Genomic DNA, 24,682 nt, shown 5'->3' on the forward strand with positions numbered 1-24,682 from the left:
CAAATATGCTAAGCAGACTTTTACATCCATGAAGGTTGAAGAAAGGATATTTCTAAACTTGCTTTGTGTTTAAATAAATAGCTTTAGAAAGGAGGCGAGAGCAACATGTATTCCTCAACACTGTGTGTTGCGAAACAAACACCAGTAGAATAACAATATGAAAGAGAGCAAGGCAGGTTTCATTACGGTAGAGTGTCTACATTTCCTCATAACTTGGATTTACACACTACAAATCCTCTGATCTGATTACCTCCAGTGATCACGTAAAACACTGGCTTTAAACTCTTTGCCTCAGTGATAAAACAGCCACTTTGATTCACAACGAGACATTCACAATAAAGTATATTGTAAACGTACCTGTCCACAGCCCGGGGCATTGCACACAAACGGTCTGTCGTCTCCCATATTTCATATAGCAGAGCGGAGCTGAGGAGGGGGAGGTAGGGGGAAAAGTTATGTTAAATACGTTGGAGTTAAAAAAAAAAAAAGTGCTTCAAAAATATCGAGCCTAGAAACAGGTGTTCCAAGAATGCCGTCTATCAAAGCTGTAAACACAGGCTACTTTGGGGAGACCCATTAGACAGGTGGCATATGATCTACTGTGCCTCAGTTGAAACTTTTAATTAGAAAAATTTAAACCTAAAGAGTCAAGGAATTTCAAGCCTTTTACTAGATTTTTCCCTCTTTCTGCTACTATATAACACACTTCTCCAGTCTGCTGAATTACAACCAGTGCAGTTCCCTATGTCAATAAATCTACTGAACGCTCGATGCGGAAGCCATATTTCTGAACTAGAGAAGACCAAAATTTGTCATTTAATTAATTAAGGGATTATAGGAGGGGTGCTCCATTTTACAGGGCCATAATCTGGCTCCCTGGTGTATAAACAATGAGACTGTTGGCAAGGGCCGTTTATCCCAGATTATTGCCAAAGAAAACAAAGCACCCATCCTATTGGGCTACATGGGAAATGATTTTCATTAATAAAAAAATAAAAATAAAACCCTTCTCTCCCCACGGGGAGCCTCCTTCTCCCCCCACCAATCGTCGGTGGCAAATGGAGAAATATCGGTGCCCTTCCCCCCTGATTCTATTTATGGCTAGGTTTTTAAAAGCAGCAATAAAACAAATGTCGACTCTTTGGGGGTTTACTGGGTGAATATGTTCCGGCTGTTTGTGCTGCTCTCGGCCAGAGTTCTTGGGCTGCTCTGTTGTAGCCAACAGATGTGTGCTGCTGCACGGGATAAAAGAAATGGCACTAAAAGGCATCACCATCCATCCTCTCCGTTTCTCTTTAGAATTTAACAGGGTTTATACTGTTGTTGTTTTTTAATTATTGAAGCTAAACTTTTGAAATGTTGATCAAAATTCTTTGTCAAAGAACAATAACTCCAAATGAATGTGTTGGGGAAATTTCTCATATCCCAACTAGGAATAAAAATAGAGGTGGAGATGGATAAGGATTAGAAATGCAAATCATAGTAAAAATATTCCTAAAAGATATAGAGTATTTTGAAAGAGTGAAAGAGAAAAAAGGGGGGGGGGTCACAAAAATAGTCTTTATAAAATAAACTCCTAAAGGACATTTTCAAACATCCTTCTACAAGACAGAAAGCTGTATGAAAGAATACGAACAAGGGAAGATGAAAGAGGAAGAACTACAATTTGAATATGCGTAGAAACGACTTCAGAACTATAACCAAATTTCGAATTTTCATCTTGGAGATAAACCAAAATGTCAGGTTAACCTCAGTCAGATCTACGTCAAAATAAATATTAAAGTGCTAGACCAAATCTGGCAATCAGAAAACCATGCCTAAAACTCAGAGGGCAGTGGTAACATCTCTCCTACTCTCTTAAGACTCACTCTAGGGCTGGAAACCCGTATTTCTGGTAGTCTGATCAGTAATTCCACAACTAGTCGCTGTTTAAAATTGTGGGGTGCCCCATAAAATACAAAGGGCTTCTTAGCAATCCTTCATTGTGATAGGAACAGGGTCTGACTATGAAGGAAACTGATGCTGCAGCACTGCTGTAATGGAAGAGAGCCTGTATGTACATAGGTGTACACAGATTTATATCACATTTAGCCAGGATAAATTGCTTCAATAAATTCTGTTCCTGGGAGAGGCCAGCTCAAGCTGATGATTGGTACTGGGAAAATGAGAGCTTTATTCTTCACACAGCCCCAGGACAAGGAGGTCTTCTGGTTTGTTTGTTCGTTTGTTTTAAATACACTTTCTAGAACTACAACACAGTGCAAAAAATAAATACAAATATACAACAGTAAATAAATGCAAAGACCAATGCCATTATGGCTGAAAACTCAGAACATTTCTGGAAAGCAACTGATCTCTGGAAAAATTCCTAACAACTGCTGTGCTGGAGGTAATTTTACTTCCTAGTCCCAGAACCTGCTTTTCTAATAAAATCACTAAATGAGAATTTTATTTCAACAAGATCCTCTAACCTATTTTCAATCAGGAAGTAAACTACAAGGGATAGAGCAGATGTAACATAAGCAGGCAGGATTCCTTATTTTTACCTTAGTTATGTTTTTTGAGGCTAAGTTTTCTCAGTTTTCTACCGATTTAGAGGAGGAAAAGGGTCTTGGCTGAGAAGTGGGGCAGCACAGGTATAGGAAGTTGATTAAATAAATTCTGGAATGGTTTTCCTCAAACCACAGAATTCAAAATTTAACTTGGTTTTGCACAGTCACATCACAATTTATGGCTTCCAAATTTTATTTCATTGCATCCTTACTAGGAAATAGAGATGAAAAATCAAGACTTTCTAAAAGCAGAAAAAAAGGCAAAAATAAGTTTTGGGGAAGAGAATTAAAATGTAACAGAAGCAAGCATTTTCATGGCTCTTAAATATTCAAATCTGTGGGTCACTAACTAAGATTTCCTGCTTCCTTCCGATTTTGCTGCCTTTTGTTTTGCCATTTTCACTGAAGAGAGATCACAATGGGAGGAAGAAGGCCCTCTTTCTTAAATACCTACAATTATTCTTTTTTTTTTGTCCCCAACCGCGTGGCACGTGGGATCTTAGTTCCCCACCCAGATTGAACCCACGCCCCCTGCATTGGAAGCGTGGAGTCTTAACCACTGGACCACCAGGGAAGTCCCCCTACAATTATTCTTCAATCATTCCCTCAATCTCTTGCTCCTTTTCATTTCCATCATTCTTGCTTTTAACTTTAAAGTGATGTCTTTTTTTAAAATGAAATATTTAACAATAATGATCTGTCTCTCCACTTAAAAAGAATTTCCAGTTAACATCATTCTAAAAATTTCTTTCATTCCCAGTCTGCTGTATCAATCGCTACATATAAAGAATGCCATTGCTTATTTCTATTTGATACTTAAAACTAACCTCTGATAATGAGAGGTCAAACTGATGTCTCCTCAAAAACAAATAGCAACACATTTCTGTAGTATAAAGACTGAGACAAAAGGTGAAATCTTGAATAATGATACTGCCATTCACTAGAATTTAACTCACAGCCCATTTGTAACTGTACTGCTTGACAGGTAGATCACGTGTCCAGGCACGGCATTCAAGTCTGTCATGTGTTTCTCAATCTATTCTTCAGGATGAAACTCAAGCATTCTTTAGAACTAAGCAATAAATGACAGACAGGGGATACACATATTTAGAGACATTTCCAAAAGAAAGTGAAACGCTCTCAGTGGTGATCTTAGAACAGGAAAACAAAGATGCATAAAAAGGCTGTCCTAGGGGTCAAGGAAAAGGCTCATGTGCTCAGAATGCATGAATGATAAAAACTGGTATTCATTAAAAGAGAGAAAGTTATCTGAATGCTGGCAGAAAAGTGAAGAAAATCCAAGGTTTAGAGAATGATTTTAATAATTGGGGTAACTTCATAGAATCTTACTTTTTTTTTTTTTTTTTTGCGGTACGAGGGCTTCTCACTGTTGTGGCCTCTCCCGTTGCGGAGCACAGGCTCCGGACGCGCAGGATCAGCGGCCATGGCTCACGGGCCCAGCCGCTCCGCGGTGTGTGGGATCTTCCCAGACCGGGGCACGAACCCGTGTCCCCTGCATCGGCAGGCGGACTCTCAACCACTGTGCCACCAGGGAAGCCCCATAGAATCTTTCTTAAATAGTTTTGTCAGAGCCAGAAGTATATCCTAAAATGGTCAATGTGCAAATAAGAAAACTGATTCTCTGATTCTGTGTGTATACATATGTATATCTATCTTTTTTTTTTTTTAATGGAATGAGGATGGAGTCTGCCACTGAGGTCTACAAAAAGTCAGTTCTCTGGACCTGGCGTAATATAATTATTTCTTTAGTAACCAACTGATGTTATTAAGGTGGCCCAACGTAAGGTAAGGAATAAAAGCCATGTATCAATATAAACACACCCAATGGCCTGTTTGCAGGTTCCTAATAACAAAAAGCAGATATTGCTAAGTATAAAAAAATGAGAAGGGCATGTATACCATAAATATCAAAGATTCATGAAAATCTAGAAGGGGTTCAAACTAGCTATCATTTATTCATTCAAAAGCATTACTAAAGAACTACTAAGTGCCAGGCAAAGCGGACACAAAAATAAAGACAATAGTCTTTTGCAAAAAAAGAATCTTTCTCTCAACTGTGTCAAAGAACACCAGAGCTGGACAGTAGTTAAAGCAGTAAAAAATGGATTTTATTCAGGACTATTGCAATAGTGGCTAAGAGATCTCAGTATATAAACCAGGCTCAGTTTTCAATACACCATGGGCCAGTGGGAATTAACAGCCAAGGACCAGGGTGGAGTTCAGTGACTAGAAAATTACTAAGAGGAAACATAAGGGGTAAAGGGGATTCTGGTTAAACTAACCTAACAAGATTCTTGCTGATGACAGGCCAGGGTGATGAGACATCACCTGAGGGATGGTAGTAGATGAAGAACCTAATCAGATATGAGAGAGAACAGATACTGAGGGTGGGGGGCTCTTGCTAAACTGACTTAGCAAGGTTCTTGCTGAAATTCAGTTTTACAAGGAAGTACACAGATAAGCCTAACAGAAGGTTCAGGAGCCTGACTAAAGTTTGGTCGGGAAAAGAATCCTTGTCATCTGGCATGAAAGATGCCAAGTAAGGGGTAAGAATGATGGCTTAATTTACAAGTTCAATTAGTCATAGGTTGATCAGTATACGTATTAGATCCCTTACTATTTCTCCTATTCTTTTTTTTTTTTTTGCAGTACGCGGGCCTCTCACTGTTGTGGCCTCTCCCATTGTGGAGCACAGGCTCCGGACGCGCAGGCTCAGCGGCCATGGCTCACGGGCCCAGCTGCTCCGCGGCATGTGAGATCTTCCCGGATCGGGGCACGAACCCGTGTCCCCTGCATCGGCAGGCGGACTCTCAACCACTGCGCCACCAGGGAAGCCCTTCTCCTATTCTTTATGGTCATTTATCAAATTATTTTACTAGCAATTCCAGAGTATATACGAGCACAAAAAAGATGGCTAAGTCTTGGTAAAAGATCTGACAAGGAAGACGTACGAAACTAATAACTACAATTTACCTTTGGGATCAAAAAGTACATTTAATCATTAAAAAAATTCATTAATTCAGGGACTTCCCTGTTGGTCCAGTGGTTAAGAATCTGCCTTCCAATGCAGGGGAAGCGGGTTTGATCCCTGGTCAGGGAAAGAAGATCCCACATGTCGCGGGGCAACTAAGCCTGCGTACCGCAACTACTGTGCCCACACGCCTCAACTAGAGAGCCCATGTGCCACAAACTACAGAGCCCATGCACTCTGGAGCCCATACGCAACAACTACTGAGCCTGCGTGCCACAACCAGAGAGCCTGCACACCGCAATGAAGAGCCCGCAAGCCGCAACTAAGACCTGACGCAGCCAAAAATAAATATATCTTTTACAATTCATTAATTCACTGAACACTTTATTCAGCGCCTACCATATCTAGGCCCCAAAATTCAACAATGAATGAGACACACAAGATATCTGCCCTCATAGTGCTTACTTACAGTCTACAAAGAAGAGACAAACACAAAGAAATTAATAAAATCATTTTAGATTAATAGCAGATAATTGCTATGAAAGAAATGAAATCGTGATGTGTTAGTAACTAGAAGTGGACTACTTTTAGCTTCATGAATAAAAAGGAAATGGCTGTATTATTGTGACCAAAAGGGGAATGGGGAAGAATATAGAGATCCAGTTAAAAACTTCTGGAAGCCTTTCCTTTCATAACACGGTTGATGTTCAATAAATATTTACTGATTTAATCTGAAGTAGATATTCAAGTATACTTTGCTGAAATTTTACACTTATCTTTCCAAGTTTTGCAGAAAGCTGCTGGGTCCACAAAACAATCACTATGCAGGTATTTACGCATTTAAAGCTATATGTATTTAAGACATATTTTAAATACATATTTATAACTACTTTGTGCCTAAGGTACTTTATGTGACTGCACCCAACCAATTCTATGCTTTTCCTATCATACAAGTAACACAAAAGAAGCTCTACAGTTTTTGGTTAGACTGTTAAAAATGGGGAGAGGGGAGGTATTTGTCAAGTTAATTGACACTTAACTGACCCTTGAAAACAAAACCCAGACCAGAGCTTCTACGGTATATTTTCAAGTATAAAAGAATGCTTGCTAATCAAGGATGCAGCAGAGAGGGCACCTTAATATGGGACTTGTGGGAGTACATATATGGACAATCTTTTTGGAAAGCAATCTGGCAATGTTTATATTAAGTGTCTTAAAAAGTTTTACACCCTTTGAACAAATCATTCTTCTTTCAGGACTTTATTCTGAGGCTAAAACCAGAAACATGGACCATTCATATATGAAAATGTTCATCACAGTCATATTTATAACAAAAAAGGAAAAGGAATTAAATGTTTAAAAAGAATGGATAAATATAAATTAAGATATTGTCTTACAATAGATATATTTAAGTTGTTAATAATAACCTTTCTGAAAGCTATTTAACAACATGAGAAAATGCTATACATTAAGTGGGGAAAAAAAGCAGGATACAAGGGGCTTCCCTGGTGGCGCAGTGGTTGAGAGTCTGCCTGCCGATGCAGGGGACCCGGGATCGTGCCCCGGTCCAGGAAGATCCCACATGCGGCAGAGCGGCTGGGCCCGTGAGCCATGGCTGCTGAGCCTGCGCGTCCGGAGCCTGTGCTCCGCAATGGGAGAGGCCACAACAGTGAGAGGCCCGCGTACCGCAAAAAAAAAGCAGGATACAAAATTGCATATGCACCATAATTCCAAATCTATAAAAAAGCAAACAAAATAATAAGCATAGAACAAGATGAGGGAATTAATGTCAAATGTTAATAATGGTTATCTCTGGATAATGGTATTCCAGATGATTTTATTTCTCTCTTTCCACCTTCAGTATTTTCCAAAGTCTCTACAATGATCACAGATTGCTTTTTTTTTTTTTTTTTGCAGTACGCGGTACTCTCACTGTTGTGGCCTCTCCCGTTGCAGAGCACAGGCTCTGGACGCGCAGGCTCAGTGGCCATGGCTCACGAGACCAGCCGCTCCGCGGCATGTGGGATCTTCCCGGATCAGGGCATGAACCCGTGTCCCCTGCATCAGCAGGCAGACTCTCAACCACTGCGCCACCAGGGAAGCCCACAGATTGCTTTTAATAAATCAAAAACTTTATAATATAATTTAATAATAAAAAGAATACTGATCTGCATGACTTAAAAAAAAAAACATGTCTGAGTTTAAAAAAAAAAAAAACAGGCCCGTATCTGCTAGACTATTCCGTTTTTTTTTTTAAGATTTTTTTTTTTTTGATGTGGACCATTCTTAATGTCTTCATTGAATTTGTTACAATATTGCTTTTGTTTTATGTTTTGGTCTTTTGGCTGCAAGGCATGTGGGATCTTAGCTCCCCAAGCCGGGATTGAACCTGTACCCCCTGCATTGGAAGGTGAAGTCTTAACCACTGGACCACCAGGGAAGTCCCTCTGCTAGACTACTCTAAAGCACTAAACAGTATACTATTTAAAAATTATACAAAGTCGTTCACTCTCTACTACAAAGCAACAGAACCACAGAACCAACTGACAAAGTTCAAAATGAACTACCAAAAAAATCTTTCTAAAAATGTAAACTAACAGCATCAAATAGAAATAGACATGGTGGAAACTTAGATCGATACACAGGGTAAATCAAGCATTTCAAGATAATTCCTTATTAGTTACCCTCAAGGACCCGTTTTCAGAATCCACAAATGCTGCCTAACAACAAGTAGTACTTATATTAAACACTTAGAAATTGCCCCAACTGTCCAACACAAAGGGAATAAAGTGAGTTGAATCCAAGCTTAGCAGGTACTGAATGCCTTTCAGTGAGCTACAAATACGCTAAAAAATTTAGACCGGCACCCAAACAGAGCTCTACAGGCCCCATTCCCCTATGATATTAAAAAGAAAAAAATTATATATAAACAGTTCTCTTCCAAAACCATAACTTTGGATACCAACTTTCAGACTCTTAGATAATTTAGCTGCTGCTAAGCAAAGAGTACAAACACTGAAGCTCTTCACCATAGCAGCCTCAACATTTTATTCTCCATAAGATACTCTGTGCTCCTGTGACTTGCATTACATCTAGAACACTGACTTTAGGAAAAGATTCCAATAAACCTATGAACAGTGACACTATAATGAAGGTATGTTAACCGCAGAAAACAAAGAAGACTCATGTTTCACTAGGCAGTAGATTATTTAGGAATTGAAATTTCTGTTCATAAATTCTGGGTTCATTTTCCACTGTAGTATTTAGCATAACAACAGTTTAACACACTATTTCATTAGTAGGTAAACCAAATGCCCCAAAAGGATTACATAAAAAGCATAGGGCTTCCCTGGTGGCGCAGTGGTTGAGAGTCTGCCTGCCGATGCAGGGGACACGGGTTCGTGCCCCGGTCTGGGAAGATCCCACATGCCGCGGAGCGGCTGGGCCCGTGAGCAATGGCTGCTGAGCCTGCGCGTCCGGAGCCTGTGCTCTGCAACGGGAGAGGCCACAACAGTGAGAGGCCCGTGTGCCGGTAAAAAACAAAACAAAAACAAACAAACAAAAAAGCATATATAAGTCTATAACCTTTAACTAATTAGCCTTTTGTAAAGCACTTTGCTAACAGATTGGAAAACTGAGGTAGAGAGTTAAGAAAAAAGAATGCAAAAGATGAGTCAAGAGGTTGAGGTTGGACTGAACCCTAGTTACCTGTTCTCACACACCCCAAAGAAGATATAAAAATGGACACTGTATCTTTTTATAACACCTGAAAGTTGTATGACAACTTGCATATTGTATGACTACTCCTAAGTGAATCACGTATTTCCAAGTTTACACACAATAGGTGTTTCTTATATGTTTATTACATAAACGAATGTCCAGAAATATGAACTTGAGGGACTATAATTTCTTGGAGCATTATTTTTGTCTAGGAAAATTAAATAATGTTGATAGTTTGAACATTAAGTATATTTTATTATAATTGGGCTTCCCTGGTGGTGCAGTGGTTAAGAATCCACCTGCCTGCAGGGGACGTGGGTTTGAGCCCTGGTCCGGGAAGATCCCACATGCCACAGAGCAACTAAGCCCGTGTGCTACAACTACTGAGCCTCCACTCTAGAGCCTGTGAGCCACAACTACTGAAGCCCGCGCGCCTAGAGCCCGTGCTGCGCAACAAGAGAAGCCACCGCAATGAGAAGCCTGCTCACCGCAACTAGAGAAAGCCCGCTCACAGCAACGAAGACCCAACACAGCCAAAAAATAAAAATAAGTAAATTTTTTTAAAGTATATTTTATTATAATAATTTTTAAACTCATAATCCAGTTATAGTATAAATCAAGGATTGGTAAACTCCAGCCCATGGGCCAAATCTAGCCTGCCACTTATTTTTTATATGGCCCACAAGCTAAGAATGCTTTTTACATTTTTAAATGGTTGAAAAAAATCAAAGGAAGAAAATTTTGTGACATGTGAAAACTATATGAAATTCAAATTTTAGTGTTCATAAATAAAGTTTTATGGGAACACAGCCATGCTTATTCTTTGCATGTTGTCTCTGGCTAGCTACTTCTGTGCTACAATGCCGAAGCTGTAGTTACAAGAGACCTCATGCCTGCAAAGCACATATTTACCATCTGGCCTTAGTTTGCCAACTCCTGGTATTTATGATAACTGTTATTAATTAAAATACAAGGTTAAGATATCCCAATTATGACAAATGTCAGAGTGATTGTTAATTAAGGACTTTTATTATGTGACTATTCAAGTACTAATTTTTCATCTGACTTCTCGAAATTTAGAAATTAGGTTTTCTTTTTTTTTAGAAATTAGGTTTTCTTAAAACATGATTGATTAATTTACCTCTATAGTTCTCAATCTTTAGCATATTCATCTAGGCTCCATGTAAAAATACAGATTCACAGGCCTCCTGGATTCTCTTGGCTTTGGGGCCCAAGAATCTACACTTTAAAAAACACCTTTGGTAATTCTGATGCAAATGGTCAGTAACCTACCCTTTGAGATGCACTAAATGGTTGGATATTCCTCCCATATGGTAAACAACTGTATTTTTCAAGTTTGGTACCATAAGACATCAGTTCTCAAAGTGGGCTCCAGGGATCTCTACAGATCCTTGAGACCCTTTCAGAGGGTTCATGGGTGTTCAAATCATACAAGGGTAAAAGATCTATTTAAGGGGCAACATAGGCCAATTCATTTTTATGTAACAGAGTATTAAAAGTTCACAGATGTGGTATCAGATTCTACACAATAGCTAACCTTTAAGAAACTATCACTTTTCAGATTTTGACGTAGTATCAAAGAAGAAAGATTATCTACAATTATCTGAAAAGAATCTTTCCTTTTCCTATTACATATCTGTGTAAGCACAGGTTTTCTTCGTATACTTCAACCAAAACAACATATTGTAACAGACTGAATGCAGAAGCAGATATGAGAATACAGTTGTTTTTTATTAGCCAGACATTTGATGTTCTTCCCCCAATTTTTTTTAAAACTATAGATAGTTATTTATGTTGTTATTTTTTTTGTGTGTATGTTGTTATTTTAAAATAAGCAAATAAATATTTTTAAATTTTCTCCATTTTAATTTCTAATATACTAAATATTAATAGATATAACCATGATAAGCAAAAGCTCTTTGGAGTTCTCAATAATTTTTAAGAGTATAGAGGGGTGGGTACTGAGACTAAAAGCAGTTTGAGACCCACAGTTTGAGAAATAAACAGTAGAGTGCCCTGAATTGATCAAAGGGAAAGTTAAAATTAATTTCTGGATTTCAGGCTCAGGCATGCAGGGACAGGTTTCAAAGAACGGAACCGGCTTAAATAGACCAAATAGTTTTGCAGCAAATGACTGAAAACAGATGGGAGTGAGAATTAGGCTGAATCATAAGTTAGGCAACACATGGCCAAAGCTTAGAACCTATATGGAAACAGCTTCATACAGGCAACTACTAGACTAGAACTTTCTCTCCAGGCTTTTGGAGGATTCAAGGAACTATTCTGAGCTATTCTCAGAAAGGCTAATAAAGCAAAAACAAAGAAGCAACAACTTGCTAAAGTGATATCAGGAAGCTGAGTTAGAAATAACTAGAGAACATTATACCTATCTGTGTTTGGCCACAATATGATTTTAGAAGTAAAAAAATTCCTGGAAACTGGTAGGCTGTCAAAAATCTAGTGTTGTGGTTTGGTTTTTTGTGTACTCATTTTCAGATGAAGTGAAACAGCAAAGCAATAGCAATCAACCCCAAAACACTGATCTTTAAGGATAAATTTTAAACCTTCATGGACTTAATTTAAATAGGCTGCAAACAACAACAAACCTGATACACTTTAACATTAAACCCCAGTATGAGTTTGGTCCCAGATAGGAAATAGCTACAATATCCCACAATGATAATCATGGAGACGCTTAGAAATTCTCAAGAAAAAAATCTATTTTCTAAGACTGTCCACATACTGGCAACACAGTGACCTACCTGGGGTATTCCAATGTTCACTGACTTTCAAAAGTCCCTAGCATAGATATGTAAAATATTAGCAAACTAATGCTTGACCAAAACTTAAAAAAAAAAAAATTTAAATGGTGCTACGAAAGACATGTTAGTACCAGAAATATCGGAAAAACCATGTTAAATAAAACTAGCATGGTGTTACTCAAGTTTGATAGCTTAAACATTACTGGCCAGAAACTTGGTGCCAACACAAATCATTTACAGCAATCGTATGTTATATTCAATTAGTCATCCTGTTTTTATAATAAAGTCAGGCATATTCCTATTTCAAAAAGAATGGTTATGCTCTATTTTTTACTTTTCTAACACATGGTAAATTTTAAGCCCCAAATAAAATGCGGCCAATTTAGAACATAAATCTCCTCTGTCCGCTATGTCAGAAAGAAGCACTATATCAGATAAGAAGATATTAGTAAGTAATTCTACACAAAGAAAACAAGTTGGGTTTTGTGAGAAGGTGAGGAGATGACAGAACAAAACTATTCCCATGAAGGCCCCAGCCACAAGCTCACAAAGTAACTTTTCAAGCTAAATCTTGGCTCTTGTTAGACTTTCACAAATTGATATTTATTAAGGATAAATGCAGTATTGAATTAGAGAAACTTTTTGCACAGTCAGGTTTCAAATATATGAGAACATTCAGGATTAAACTCACCGAAAGATGAAAAGAAGCTAACAAAGTCATGAGTTTGTAATGAGTTCTGTTCTCCTTCATGACACTACTGTTGTAGCTCACCTTTGGTTTAGTTGGGAATCTTTCCTAGATGTCTGCTTACAAAGTTTTAAGAACTAGGTAGTAAATTTGTCTTTTCATAAAACCTTTCCTGGGCTTCCCTGGTGGCACAGTGGTTAAGAATCCGCCTGCCAATGCAGGGGACATGGGTTTGAGCCCTGGTCCGGGAAGATGCCTCATGCCGCAGAGCAACTAAGCCCGTGCGTCACAACTACCGAGCCTGCACTCTAGAGCCCGCGAGCCACGACTACTGAGCCTGTGTGCCACAACTACTGAAGCTCACATGCCTAGAGCCCGTGCTCTGCAACAAGAGAAGCCACCGCAATGAGAAGCCCGCGCACCACAATAAAGAATAGCCCCCACTCGCCGCAACTAGGGAAAGCCTGCACGCAGCAACGAAGACCCAACACAGCCAAAAATAAATAAATTTATATATTAAAAAAAACCTTTCCTGAATTTTACCATTCATCCTTCCTCTCCAAGGAAGCCATGCAGTATATGTTTACTTTCAAAACTGAACTGAATTTTGCTTCACTGTACACAGGCAGTGAGAAAATTATTCAGATTTCTTTTTTTTTAACATTTCTCAACAGAAGGACAAACAAGAGAAGGAAAGGAAACAAAATACTATGACTTAACAGAAAGAAAAAAACCAACCACATTCTTTCAACACAGTGTCCACCAGGGAAATTCTGAAGAGAAAATGTCATGATAAAATATTTTAAGACATAAAATGACCCCAATGCAAAATATTTGTTGTTGTTCATTTGTTTTGTGTTTAGCTCAAAGGAATTATTATTTCTTGTCATTTGTGTTCCTTACTTTTTGTTTATCCATTCCCACTGGGTCAGTAGAACCATTTCAATTTCATTTTCTTTACATTCTATTTTTCTTCCTGATTTTTCAATAGTAAGTTCCTTGATCTGAGCCTCTACTTACGAATGTTTAGATTGGAAAGGACATTGGGGGTCATCAAGTCCATCCTTCTGCTTTCCAGGAGAATTCATAACTACAATCTCAGATGGATGAGAATGTGTCAAAAGAAAATGTACAAACATTTCCATTCACAATTTGCAATTTTCTAAAAATGAAAGTAAAAATTAAAACCTCAAAAGAGGAAGGTGCTTTAAAACTGCATTTATCAGCTAAAATTGCTCAAACATAATTCAACTATCAGGCTAAAATTAACACACAGGAAAGTTGTTGGCTGCCAACATAAAGTCTTTATTTAGTCCCTAGAGATGTCTTCTGATGTTTTATTTTATTTGTAAGCACCATTTTACCTTAAGCACATAGCATGACAAACTTAGATCACCACACCAATAAACTATAATTATAAATAGCAATGATATATATATATATATATATATATATATATATATATATATATATCACCAGGAAAGCAGTTTAATTCTTTGATATGTAACTTAAAATGTTCAGGGAATGATGTTTCTTCCTAAAGGAGTTTCCAAAACAGAATTTCATCTGATGACAAAAAACATACAACTATGAGGAAACACTATTAAATCATTCTAGAATTTTTTTTTTTTTTTTTTAAAGAAAACAGGACCAGGGCTTCCCTGGTGGTGCAGTGGTTGAGAGTCCGCCTGCCGATGCAGGGGACACGGGTTCGTGCCCCGGTCCGGGAAGATCCCACATGCCCTGGAGCGGCTGGGCCCGTGAGCCATGGCCGCTGAGCCTGCACGTCCAGAGCCTGTGCTCCGCAACGGGAGAGGCCACAGCAGTGAGAGGCCTGCGTACCACAAAAAACAAAAAGAAAGAAAGCAGGACCAGAGGTCTTGGAAGTGGGGAAAAAATAATACTTAGAAAAAACAGGGGCCAGGGAAGGTAGAGTCCAGACACTATATTCTGATGAAATATTGTTTCCCAGGAAGATTATAAAATGAATTATTAAATAAATGGCTTATGAACCACTGGCAAGTAATGCAGTGATCTATAAATACTAGCATAAGAAAGCTAAATAGTAACTCATGTCTAACTTCACTTTCTTCATATGAAATATAGGTTAGGTAATAAAACAGTAGGTGGATTCATAACTGAATTTTACCCAAAAGTTTCATTAATGGATTAATATCAACTTAATGATAGTGTGCTGATATTACATAGCATTGTTCCACCCTTATATATTTTTACCAGTGACCTAAAACAAAAACATAGGTGTCATGTTTATCAAATTTAACTATCAACAACAGAAAGATACGAGGAATGGTTAAGAGGCTAAAAATAACAAGCAGATGTAAACTGGTATATAGAGAATGGATAAACAACAAGGTCCTACTGTATAGCACAGGGAAATATATTCAATATCCTGTGATAAGGGACTTCCCTGGTGGTCCACTGGTTAAGACTCTGTGCTCCCAAAGCAGGGGGCCTGGGTTCGATCCCTGGTCAGGGAACTAGATCCTACATGCCGCAACTAAAGATCCTGCATGCCGCAACGAAGATCCCGCATGCCACAACTAAGACCCAGTGCAGCCAAGTAAATAAATATATTTTTAAAAATCCTGTGATAAACCATAATGGAAAAGGATATGAAAAAGAATGTACATATATGTATAACTGAGTTACTTTGCTGTACAGCAGTAATTAACACATTGTAATTCAACTATACTTCAATAAAAAATAAATTTAAAATAAAAGGCTAAATAACATTATCAAGCTAAAACAATAAACCAAAACTAACAAGATGCCAATTACAGGGATAAACACAAATTCCTCAATTAAAATTTAAAAATTAATTATATAAATTAATGTGATCTTAGGCTTTAAGAACAGAGGTATTGAGTGCAGTGAAAAAAGAGGCCCTACTCTCCCCTGTACTTTGTATTGATCAGATTATATCTGAAATGTTATATTCAGATCTAGATAAGAAACCCTAAAAACTCAGGCAACTAAGTTGATAAGGAGACTGAACTTTATTAAAAATGTCACTTAAAGAATGGTTGAAAGAACGTGGGATATTTACCCCAGTAAGAGAAGCCTTAACAGAACATAACTGTCATCAAATATTTGAAGGGCTACCTTGCTGACAAGGAATTAGCTTTATTTATTGTAGCTTCAGATGGCAGGAGTAAAGAGTTTCACAATGTAAAGAATGTTCTAAAAAGCAGAGCTCCAATAACGGAACAGGGTATCTATGAAGTAGGGACCTCTTCCTTACAGCATTCAGAAGTTAAAAGACCACCCACCAGACATTCCAAAATGATGCATTTTCATACTTCATGAATATATCAATACTTGATCCTAAAATAAGCCTATTAGGGGAAGGCAATATTCAAAATGAGAAGCTTAAAAATTGTTTTATTTGACATGTTTCTAGAGATGGAAGACTTTTTTCATGAACTCTAAAAGAGAAATAATGCTTTTTCTTTTTAACTGAATGCTGCGTTTGTTTTTCTCAAAGAAACAACATATGCACCTTAACTTTAGTACCTTTATCAAGGGATAAGAAGCAACTGTATGCCAGCCTGCCAACTAGTTTCAAGAAGAGAGCTGTTTTTATTAGACATGTACATGGCAATGCTATTTGCTCCACCTAAAACTTCCTTCCAAAAAGGCTCCTCCTCATCAGACGTGGAGAGGAGGCTGCTGTAACACTGACTCCTTCCTACTGCAGCCTAGAAAAACTCACTCTTGACATGTACAAAACAATAACTTGTGAGAACTTCAGAGCAGCTGTGTTCAGGCAGAGCCAGGGACTTAAAGCAGCAGCTTGAGAGTAGGATGAAAAAACAAATTTCATTTTGGGTTGGAAGCAGGGAGAGGAAAGATAAAGGAGATATACAATAACGGTCTCTATTAACATTTAAAAGCCATGGTAAACAAAAATGCTTAAAAGTTACAACACTGAAACTATCACAGGATGTAACCTTTGATCCACAAGTTTAAAATGAGCAGTGTTCATCATTCTCTAGCTTTCTGCTAGGTGTTAACACTGAGATAGTGCCCAAGTCAAAGCCATCACAAATTCTAGGATGGAAGAATAAAACAAGGAACTTTACTCTCTCATTGGATATTTTTTTGTGCTGCTGCCGGGCAAACTGTGAAAATGTCTGAATATCCAATAACAATGCTCTCAATGTGAAATACTGGAACCCAATTAAGTAATTAATGCTAAAAGGTCAGTAATTAATTGGTCTCTATGTGCTGCAGGGGTAACCTCCTGGCCAGGAGGACAAATGGCTACTGAATACCAAAGGTTAATACAAAGTGACATACTCTGGTTTCTCCTCATGTAACACCTTTACCGGTATATTTCAGATGTTATTTTGCTTCCAAAAGTAAGAGGAGAAGAAAAAGAATGTAAAAGACAAATCTATGCAAGAGCAAAGAAGTCATTAATTAATTGGCTGTATTAGCTCATTATTAAATAATACACAACTATCAAACAAAAGGCAAAGACTTGTCCCTTTTTTGTACAGAATTAAGAACTGGTAAGACTACTTAGTATAGCTGCCAAACTTTTCTTTAGCTTCCTTTCTCACAGACGTGTTACATTTCGCAATAGTCTCCACTTACCTTAAAGTATCCTCCATGTTTAAGTACAAACTGTGTTTGATTTCCCCAACCCTTGCCCCCAAGATATCAATATTATGACTTATCTTTAGCTTCTGAATCGGAACACAAAGGAAGAAACTGAAAATTTTTCACTTTCCTGAAATACGTGCCCATTTTATTTACACCATTTAAAAAAACATAAGCTAACTAAAACTAACTGCAACCATTCATTTAGCAACTCTTCAAGAATACGAGTGGGTAAGAAACACATTTAACAAAACAAACCAGTTTAGTACATTTTTCTGTGCTTAGAATACCTATAAAGACCTATGTCTCTGCAAGAATTATTTATACTACTGAAAAGTTTTTAAAAGTAGGAATCAAGTGAGCTTGTGGAGAAAACTCTGCACACCCCTACAAACCTACACTTACTATGACACAACCCTCAAAGATACTAAAACACCCTCTGATAAGTAGAAAACAAACTTTTACAGTTAGGAAAGCAGCAACGCGGGGATATGGGGAGGAGGTGCCCTGGGTAGTAAACACCCCAGTCACAGAACATAACAAGCAATTCAGAGCAACGTATAACTCCCGATGGAGCTCCAACTTGGCCGCTTAAGTCCCAAGCCCCCATCCCTGAGTTGAGGAAGAGATGAAGTGCAGAACAGGAAGAGAGGGAGAAAGGAAATCTGAGCAGAAGTGATGAAAGTGTTCTATTTTTCTCCTTCTCTACCCCTATCCCAACTTTCTTGCAGGCTGGTCACCAGACTGGGTGCCATATCCACCAAAAGCCCTAAATCCATTTCCCAGGCTTCTTCTGATACCTAGGCTAAACACCTGTACATATGAGCCGTCTCCTAACCAAACACCTCCCCTTACCCTTCTGGATTCCCCCATACCCTTCCCAAAGTGATACCTCTTGGCCACTAGCCCACCTCTATGAAGTCTTCCTAAACTCGTTCACTTAATTTTCTCCATATCCATACTTTCTCTCTTATTATCATGTCCCTGGTCCTCTTTTTTATAATTCAGTCGAAATGCCATGCTCTCACTTCCACTTACTCCTCCCTATCTTCCCAGCAAAACCAAACACCATGTTTTCACCTACTCATCCCCATCTCCTGCCTATTACCCCTGACTCTTCTAATGCCAAGCCTCTAACCCCACTCTTTGAAGAAGCTCTGGGTCTTCAACCAGTTTAGTACCCCTACCCTTTCTCCATTCCACCCCATTACAGGATCCACTAGACTTCCATTCCCTCAGGATTCAACTCCCCTCTCCTTGCCACGCCCTGTGCCCCCCGGGGCTACTTACCCCCAAGTTCTCCCCACACTTCAGGCCTCTGGCCCCGCCTTCCCCCCAAAGGAAGGAGGCGGGAGGAAGGAGAGAAGAGGGGCGGCACCCCGCAAGGTAAAGATGACCTCCCATTAGTGCTCGTCGCCGCCAATCGTAACTTCCTTCTCTCTTATTGGTCGGCGTTGGTCCATGCCCCACCCTCTTCCTCAGACAGGGCCCAGCCACCGCCTCAGCGCCCCCGTCCAACACACACTGGGAGGGGAGACCCCGGCCTGGGACACTGGGACTGGCCAGAGTTGATGGGGAGACTCCCGTCAGATCATGGACTAGTTAATATTATCTGGACTCACCCGCTGGTAGCTCCGTCGCCTCCCGCCCGCCCGCGCTCGGTCCCACAATCTGTCTCCAGCTCCTTCTTTCCCCCCCTAAGCGGAGCAGATACTTTTCTCTCGTCCGGCCAGGCGCGCTCACTTCTCGCGAGATATGGAGAGGAGTTGGAGGAAGGGCGAGATCCGCAGGGCCTGAGTCGGAAAGGGGCCGAGGGGCGGGGCTCCGGAAAAAGAAGGGGCTGGACTTTCGGTGGGCAGGGCTAAGGAGGGAGGCTGTAAGAGTTCCTAATCGCTGGTCGCACGTGTTCGGCTGCGGAGTTTAAGGGGAAAAAAAAAAAAGAAAAAGGAAGAAAGGGACTCCTTACAGGTGCCTGTAGCAATGGACATCCAAACGGTTCTCATACTAGAGAATTAGATTATCTCAAAGTAGCGCACTTTAAAAACGAGACATGGTTGTACCTCAGTAAAACTTTATTTAAAAAGAGCGGGGTGGGGGGCTTCCCTGGTGGCGCTAGTGGTTGAGAGTCCGCCTGCCGATGCAGGGGACACGGGTTCGTGCCCCGGTCCGGGAAGATCCCACGGAGCGGCTGGGCCCGTGAGCCATGGCCACTGAGCCTGCGCGTCCGGAGCCTGTGCTCTGCAACGGGAGAGGCCACAACAGTGAGAGGCCCGCGTACCGCAAAAAAAAAAAAAAAAGAGCGGGGGAATTCCAGTGGTTAGGACTCCGCGCTTCTGCTGCAGGGGGCACGGGTTGGATCCTTGGTCCCAGAACTAAGATCCCGCAAGACGAGCGGCTCCGCCAAAAAACTTTTTTTTTAATTAAAAAAGTGGGGGAAAAACCGAGACAGCTACATAAGATGATTCAGTGTTCCAAACAGTCGAATAGTTGCATTTTCTTCTTTGCTCTTACAGTAGCTTCACTGGCCGTAATCTCTGCTGTGTGTCTGTATATGGGGATGGGGTGTGGTAAAAGTTCAACTGCAGGAACTGGCGACTTTTAAAAAAATGTGTAGGTTGTTTCTATTGTCCTCCAGAGTTATCACTTCCTTAATGGCAAAGTAGTTTGAAATACCCTTAGCCCTAGAACTGAAGTGCATGTATTGGGAAAAGCGAGCTCCCAACTCTATCATTTTCTTTGAGTATCTTTACAGTGAGGCCAGCAATCCCATTTTACTCAGAGTTGTAATGATCAAATGAAATAATATGTGTGAAACTTCTTCGGAATTAAAAGGCACTATATTTATTACTCAGTAAGTATTTTAACAAATACTTTGGACATACTACGTGCAAAGAACTGTTCTAGGCATGGGGAGAAGAGTAGACAGACCAGGTCCCTGCTCTGGTAGAATTTATGTTTTAGTGGGAAGGGGGAGACAGTTAATAAACACAAATATTATATATTTCAGTTAGTGAAGAGTGCTGCAGGGTAATGAGACGGAAAGTGACCAAGAGTAGGGAAGCAACTTTACTCCTGGTGTTGAGAGGCCCCTTTGAAGGAATAACGTTTGAACTGTGAGAAGGAGACAGCCTTGGGAAGATTTTCGGTGAAACATCAAATGCAAAGACTGTATTTAAAATTTTCTCATATGGTTACGAAGGTGGTAAATTTTATGTTATGTGTTTTTTTTTGTTTTTTGTTTTTTTTTTGCGGTACGCGGGCCTCTCACTGTTGTGGCCTCTCCCGTTGCGGAGCACAGGCTCCGGACGCGCAGGCTCAGTGGCCATGGCTCACGGGCCCAGCCGCTCCGCGGCATGTGGGATCTTCCTGGACCGGGCACGAACCCGTGTCCCCTGCATCGGCAGGCTGACTCTCAACCACTGCGCCACCAGGGAAGCCTTGTTATGTGGTTTTTTTTTATCACAACCAAAAAAAAAAACCTTTTAAAATGTTACTGTAAGTATAAGGACAGTTGACTCAAAATATTACCCGTGGAATCGCTTTTCTCTCAGATAACTTCCTTTTGCAGCTTTATATTATTACTCTGCTTTCTGAACTTCCTGCCTAGGATCTCATCTATCCTCATAGCCTCTGAAAGGTGGAAAGAATCCAGGTGATTTCTCCCTAGGTAACAAAGGTGAAACAGAAACATACAATCACTTATGTTCTTGTGAAGTGAATTGAGAAAAGTTGAGAGGAGTCTTGGCTTCCAATCTACTCTCCCCTAAAACAATTCCTACTTAAAAGAATACAATGATAGAAACAGACCTCAATATATATGTAATGCAACAGAGGTGGCATTACAAATCAGAGAAGAAGGGATTCCACACATTGTGTTAGACCAATTGACTATTACTCTATACATGCAAAATAATTACTATAATAGACAATGTTTATAGGTCTCACTATGTTCCAGGCACCATTCTAAGTGTATTACAGGCATTAATTCATTTTTTCCCCGAATGTATATCTCCAATCCATATCTCTCCCCTGAACTGCAGACATATCTCCAGCTGCCTACTTAACAGATCCACCTGGATGTCTGACTGGTATTTCAAACTTACCATGTCCAAAACAAATTCTTCCTTTCTCGCCCACATATGCCCCTTCCCTAATCTTCCCTATCTTAGTAAAAGTTACCTTCATAGTTCCAGCTGTATTTTTTTTATCGTGATATAATTCACATACCATGAAATTCATCTTTTTTTTTTTTTTTGGCTGCACCGCACGGCTTGTGGGATCTCAGTTCCCTGACCAGGGATTGAACCCGGGCCATGGCAGTGAAAGCGCTGAGTTCTAACCACTAGACCACTAGGGAACTCCCAAAATTCATCTTTTTAAAGTGTACGTGTAAATCAACTATACTTCAATAATAAATAAAATAAAGTGTACAATTCAGTGATTTTTAGTATATTCACAAAGTTATGCAACTATCACCAATATCTAATTCCAGAACGTCTTCATCACCCCCCAAAGAAGCCCCATATTCACTAGCAGTCACTCCCAATCTACCCCCACCAAACCCTGGCAACCACAAGTCTACTTTCTGATTTTGTGGATTTGCCTATTACAGATATTTTATATAAATGGAATAATATATGTGGCCTTTTGTGGCTTCTTTCACTTACCATAATGTTCAAGGTTCATTCAGGTTGTAACATGTGTCAATCAGTACTTTATTCCTTTCATGGCTGAATAATATTCTATTGAATGAATATACCAATTTTTGTTTATCCATTCATCAGTTGATGGACATTTGGGTTATTCCCACTTTTGAGCTATTATGAATAATGTGACTCTGAACATCCATTTACAAGTTTGTTTTTGTTTTGTTTATTTTTTAAATTAATTTTTATTGGAGTATGGTTGCTTTATAATGTTATGTTAGCCTCTACTGCATAACAAAAAAATGAGCCATACGCATACAGATATCCCCTCCCATTTAGGTTACCACAGCGCATTAGGTACAGTTCCCTGTGCTATACAGTATGTTCCCATGGGTTGTCTATTTTATACATAGTATCAATAATGTATATGTATCAATCCCAGTCTCTCAATTCCTCCCATCCCACCCCTTTCCCTCTTGGTATCCATACATTTGTTCTCTATGTCTGTGTCTCTATTTCTTTTTTTATATATAAATTTATTTTATTTTATTTATTTTTGGCTGCATTGGGTCTTCGTTGCTGTGTGTGGGCTTTCTCCAGTTGCGGCAAGTGGGGGCCACTCTTCGTTGCTGTGCATGGGCTTCTCATTGCGGCGGCTTCTCTTGTTGAGGAGCACGGGCTCTAGGTGCGTGGGCTTCAGTAGTTGTGGCACGCGGGCTCAGTAGTTGTTGGCTCGTGGGTTCTAGAGCACAGGCTCAGCAGTTGTGGTACACGGGCTCAGTTGCTCTGCGGCATGTGGGATCCTCCCGGACCAGGGATCAAACCCGTGTTCCCTGCATTGGCAGGCGGATTCTTAACCACTGCACCACCAGGGAAGCCCTGTGTCTCTATTTCTGCTTTGCTATATATCTATACCATTTTTCTAGATTCCACATATATGCATTATTATACGATATTTGCTTTTCGCTTTCTGACTTACTTCACTCTGTATGACACTCTCTAGGTCCATCCACGTCTCTACAAATGACCCAATTTCATTCCTTTTTATGGCTGAGTAATATTCCATTGTATATATGTACCACATCTTTATCCATTCCTCTGTTGGTGGACATTTAGGTTGCTTCCATGTCCTGGCTAATGTAAATAGTGCTGCTATGAACATTGGGGTGCATGTGTTTTTTTCAATTATGGTTTTCTCTGGGTATATGCCCAGCAGTGGGATTTCTGGGTCATATGGTAGTTCCATTTTTAGTTTTTTAAGGAACCTCCATACTGTTTTCCATAGTGGCTGAATCAATTTACATTCTCACCTACAAGTTTTTACATAGACATTGTTTTCAATTCTCATGATATATACTGAGGAATGGACTTGCTGAGTCATATGTTAGATCTACGTTTAACTTTTTGAGAAACTGCCAAACTGTTTTCTGAAGCAGTTGCATTATTTTACTCTTACCAGCAATATATGAAGGTCCCAATTTCTCCACATCCTCACACCAACACTTTTATCGCCCATCCTTCTGATTCTAGCCATCCTAGTGGATGTGAAATGGTATCTCATTGTAGTTTTTTTTTAAATTAATTAATTTTTTTTGCTGTGTTGGGTCTTCATTTCTGTGCGAAGGCTTTCTCTAGTTGTGGCAAGTGGGGGCCACTCTTCATCGCGCTGTGTGGGCCTCTCACTATCGCGGCCCCTCTTGTTGTGGAGCACAGGCTCCAGACGCGCAGGCTCAGTAGTTGTGGCTCACGGGACTAGTTGCTCTGCGGCATGTGGGATCTTCCCAGACCAGGGCTCGAACCCATGTCCCCTGCATTAGCAGGCAGATTCTCAACCACTGTGCCACCAGGGAAGCCCCTCATTGTAGTTTTGAGTTACATTTCCCTGATGCCTAGTAATGTTGAACATCGCTTCAGTGGCCATTTATATGTCTTCTTTGGAGAAATGTTTATTCAAATCCTTTACATATTTTGTAATTGGGTTATTTGTTTATAACTATCTAGTTTGCATGAATACCAACTTAATTTCAATAGCATACAAAAGCTTTGCTCTTACATAGCTTTATTTCCTTTCTCCTTTGCGCTGTTGTAATAATTTCTATATTTTCATTGATATTCTCTATTTGTGCTGTTATTGTCATACAAATTACATCTATCCACATTGTGTGGAGGTAGGAGATAGACAGGGCCCAGGCTGAACAGCTGCAACTGGTTTCCCTAGGCTGAGCAGCTGTAGCTGGTCTCCTGCTGATGCTTCAAGATGGGATACAAGTGGGAGCATTGGGCCCTGATTGGGTGCATTCTTGTAGATTTCCTGGCCCAACACATGCTCAGAGAAGGCCCTCAGCCTAGGGGAAGGACAAAAGGAGGGGGAAGATACCAGATGGAATCCATCTTGGCTGAGAGATGGGCACGCACACCAGGACCAAATATGCAGATGATTGGCCAGAGAAAACCCAGAAAACTGCCCCCATATAAGCAATCTAAGCTGCCCCTATGGTGCATAATTCACTCCAAGTCCACCCATGTGTTCTTCCACATGTACTATGCTTCTAATAAACACTTTTATCTTTTTCACAATCTTGATCTCTTTGCTGAATTCTTTCTTAAAAGAAGGCAAGAACTGAGGTCCTTCTGCCAGCTTTTCACCGCTGGAGTCAGTATGACCATCAGAATAG

General features: G+C 39.8%; 1 protein-coding gene across 5 annotated transcripts in view; it reads right to left on the reverse strand.

The window, feature by feature from the left end:
• The window catches only part of ATF7 (activating transcription factor 7), an 86,893-nt gene extending 67,783 nt beyond the window's left edge, over positions 1–19,110 (reverse strand). For 2 of the 5 annotated variants that reach the window (XM_029204658.1, XM_029204662.1), the window contains exons 1-2: positions 18,984–19,110; positions 358–426 (exon numbers count right to left, since the gene is read on the reverse strand). In XM_029204658.1, coding sequence (XP_029060491.1) covers positions 358–405 — 48 coding nt within the window. In that variant the 5' untranslated portion in view covers positions 406–426; positions 18,984–19,110. Of the gene's footprint in view, positions 1–357; positions 427–3,902; positions 3,933–18,651; positions 18,689–18,983 lie in introns of those variants that run through there. The other 3 variants (XM_029204659.1, XM_029204660.1, XM_029204665.1) reach the window with 3 other exon arrangements.
• Between the last annotated feature and the right edge of the window lie 5,572 nt (positions 19,111–24,682).

Source organism: Monodon monoceros, unplaced genomic scaffold (genome assembly GCF_005190385.1).
Source record: "Monodon monoceros isolate NGI ecotype Baffin Bay Population unplaced genomic scaffold, NGI_Narwhal_1 Super_Scaffold_6, whole genome shotgun sequence".
NCBI classification, from domain to species: Eukaryota; Metazoa; Chordata; class Mammalia; order Artiodactyla; family Monodontidae; genus Monodon; species Monodon monoceros.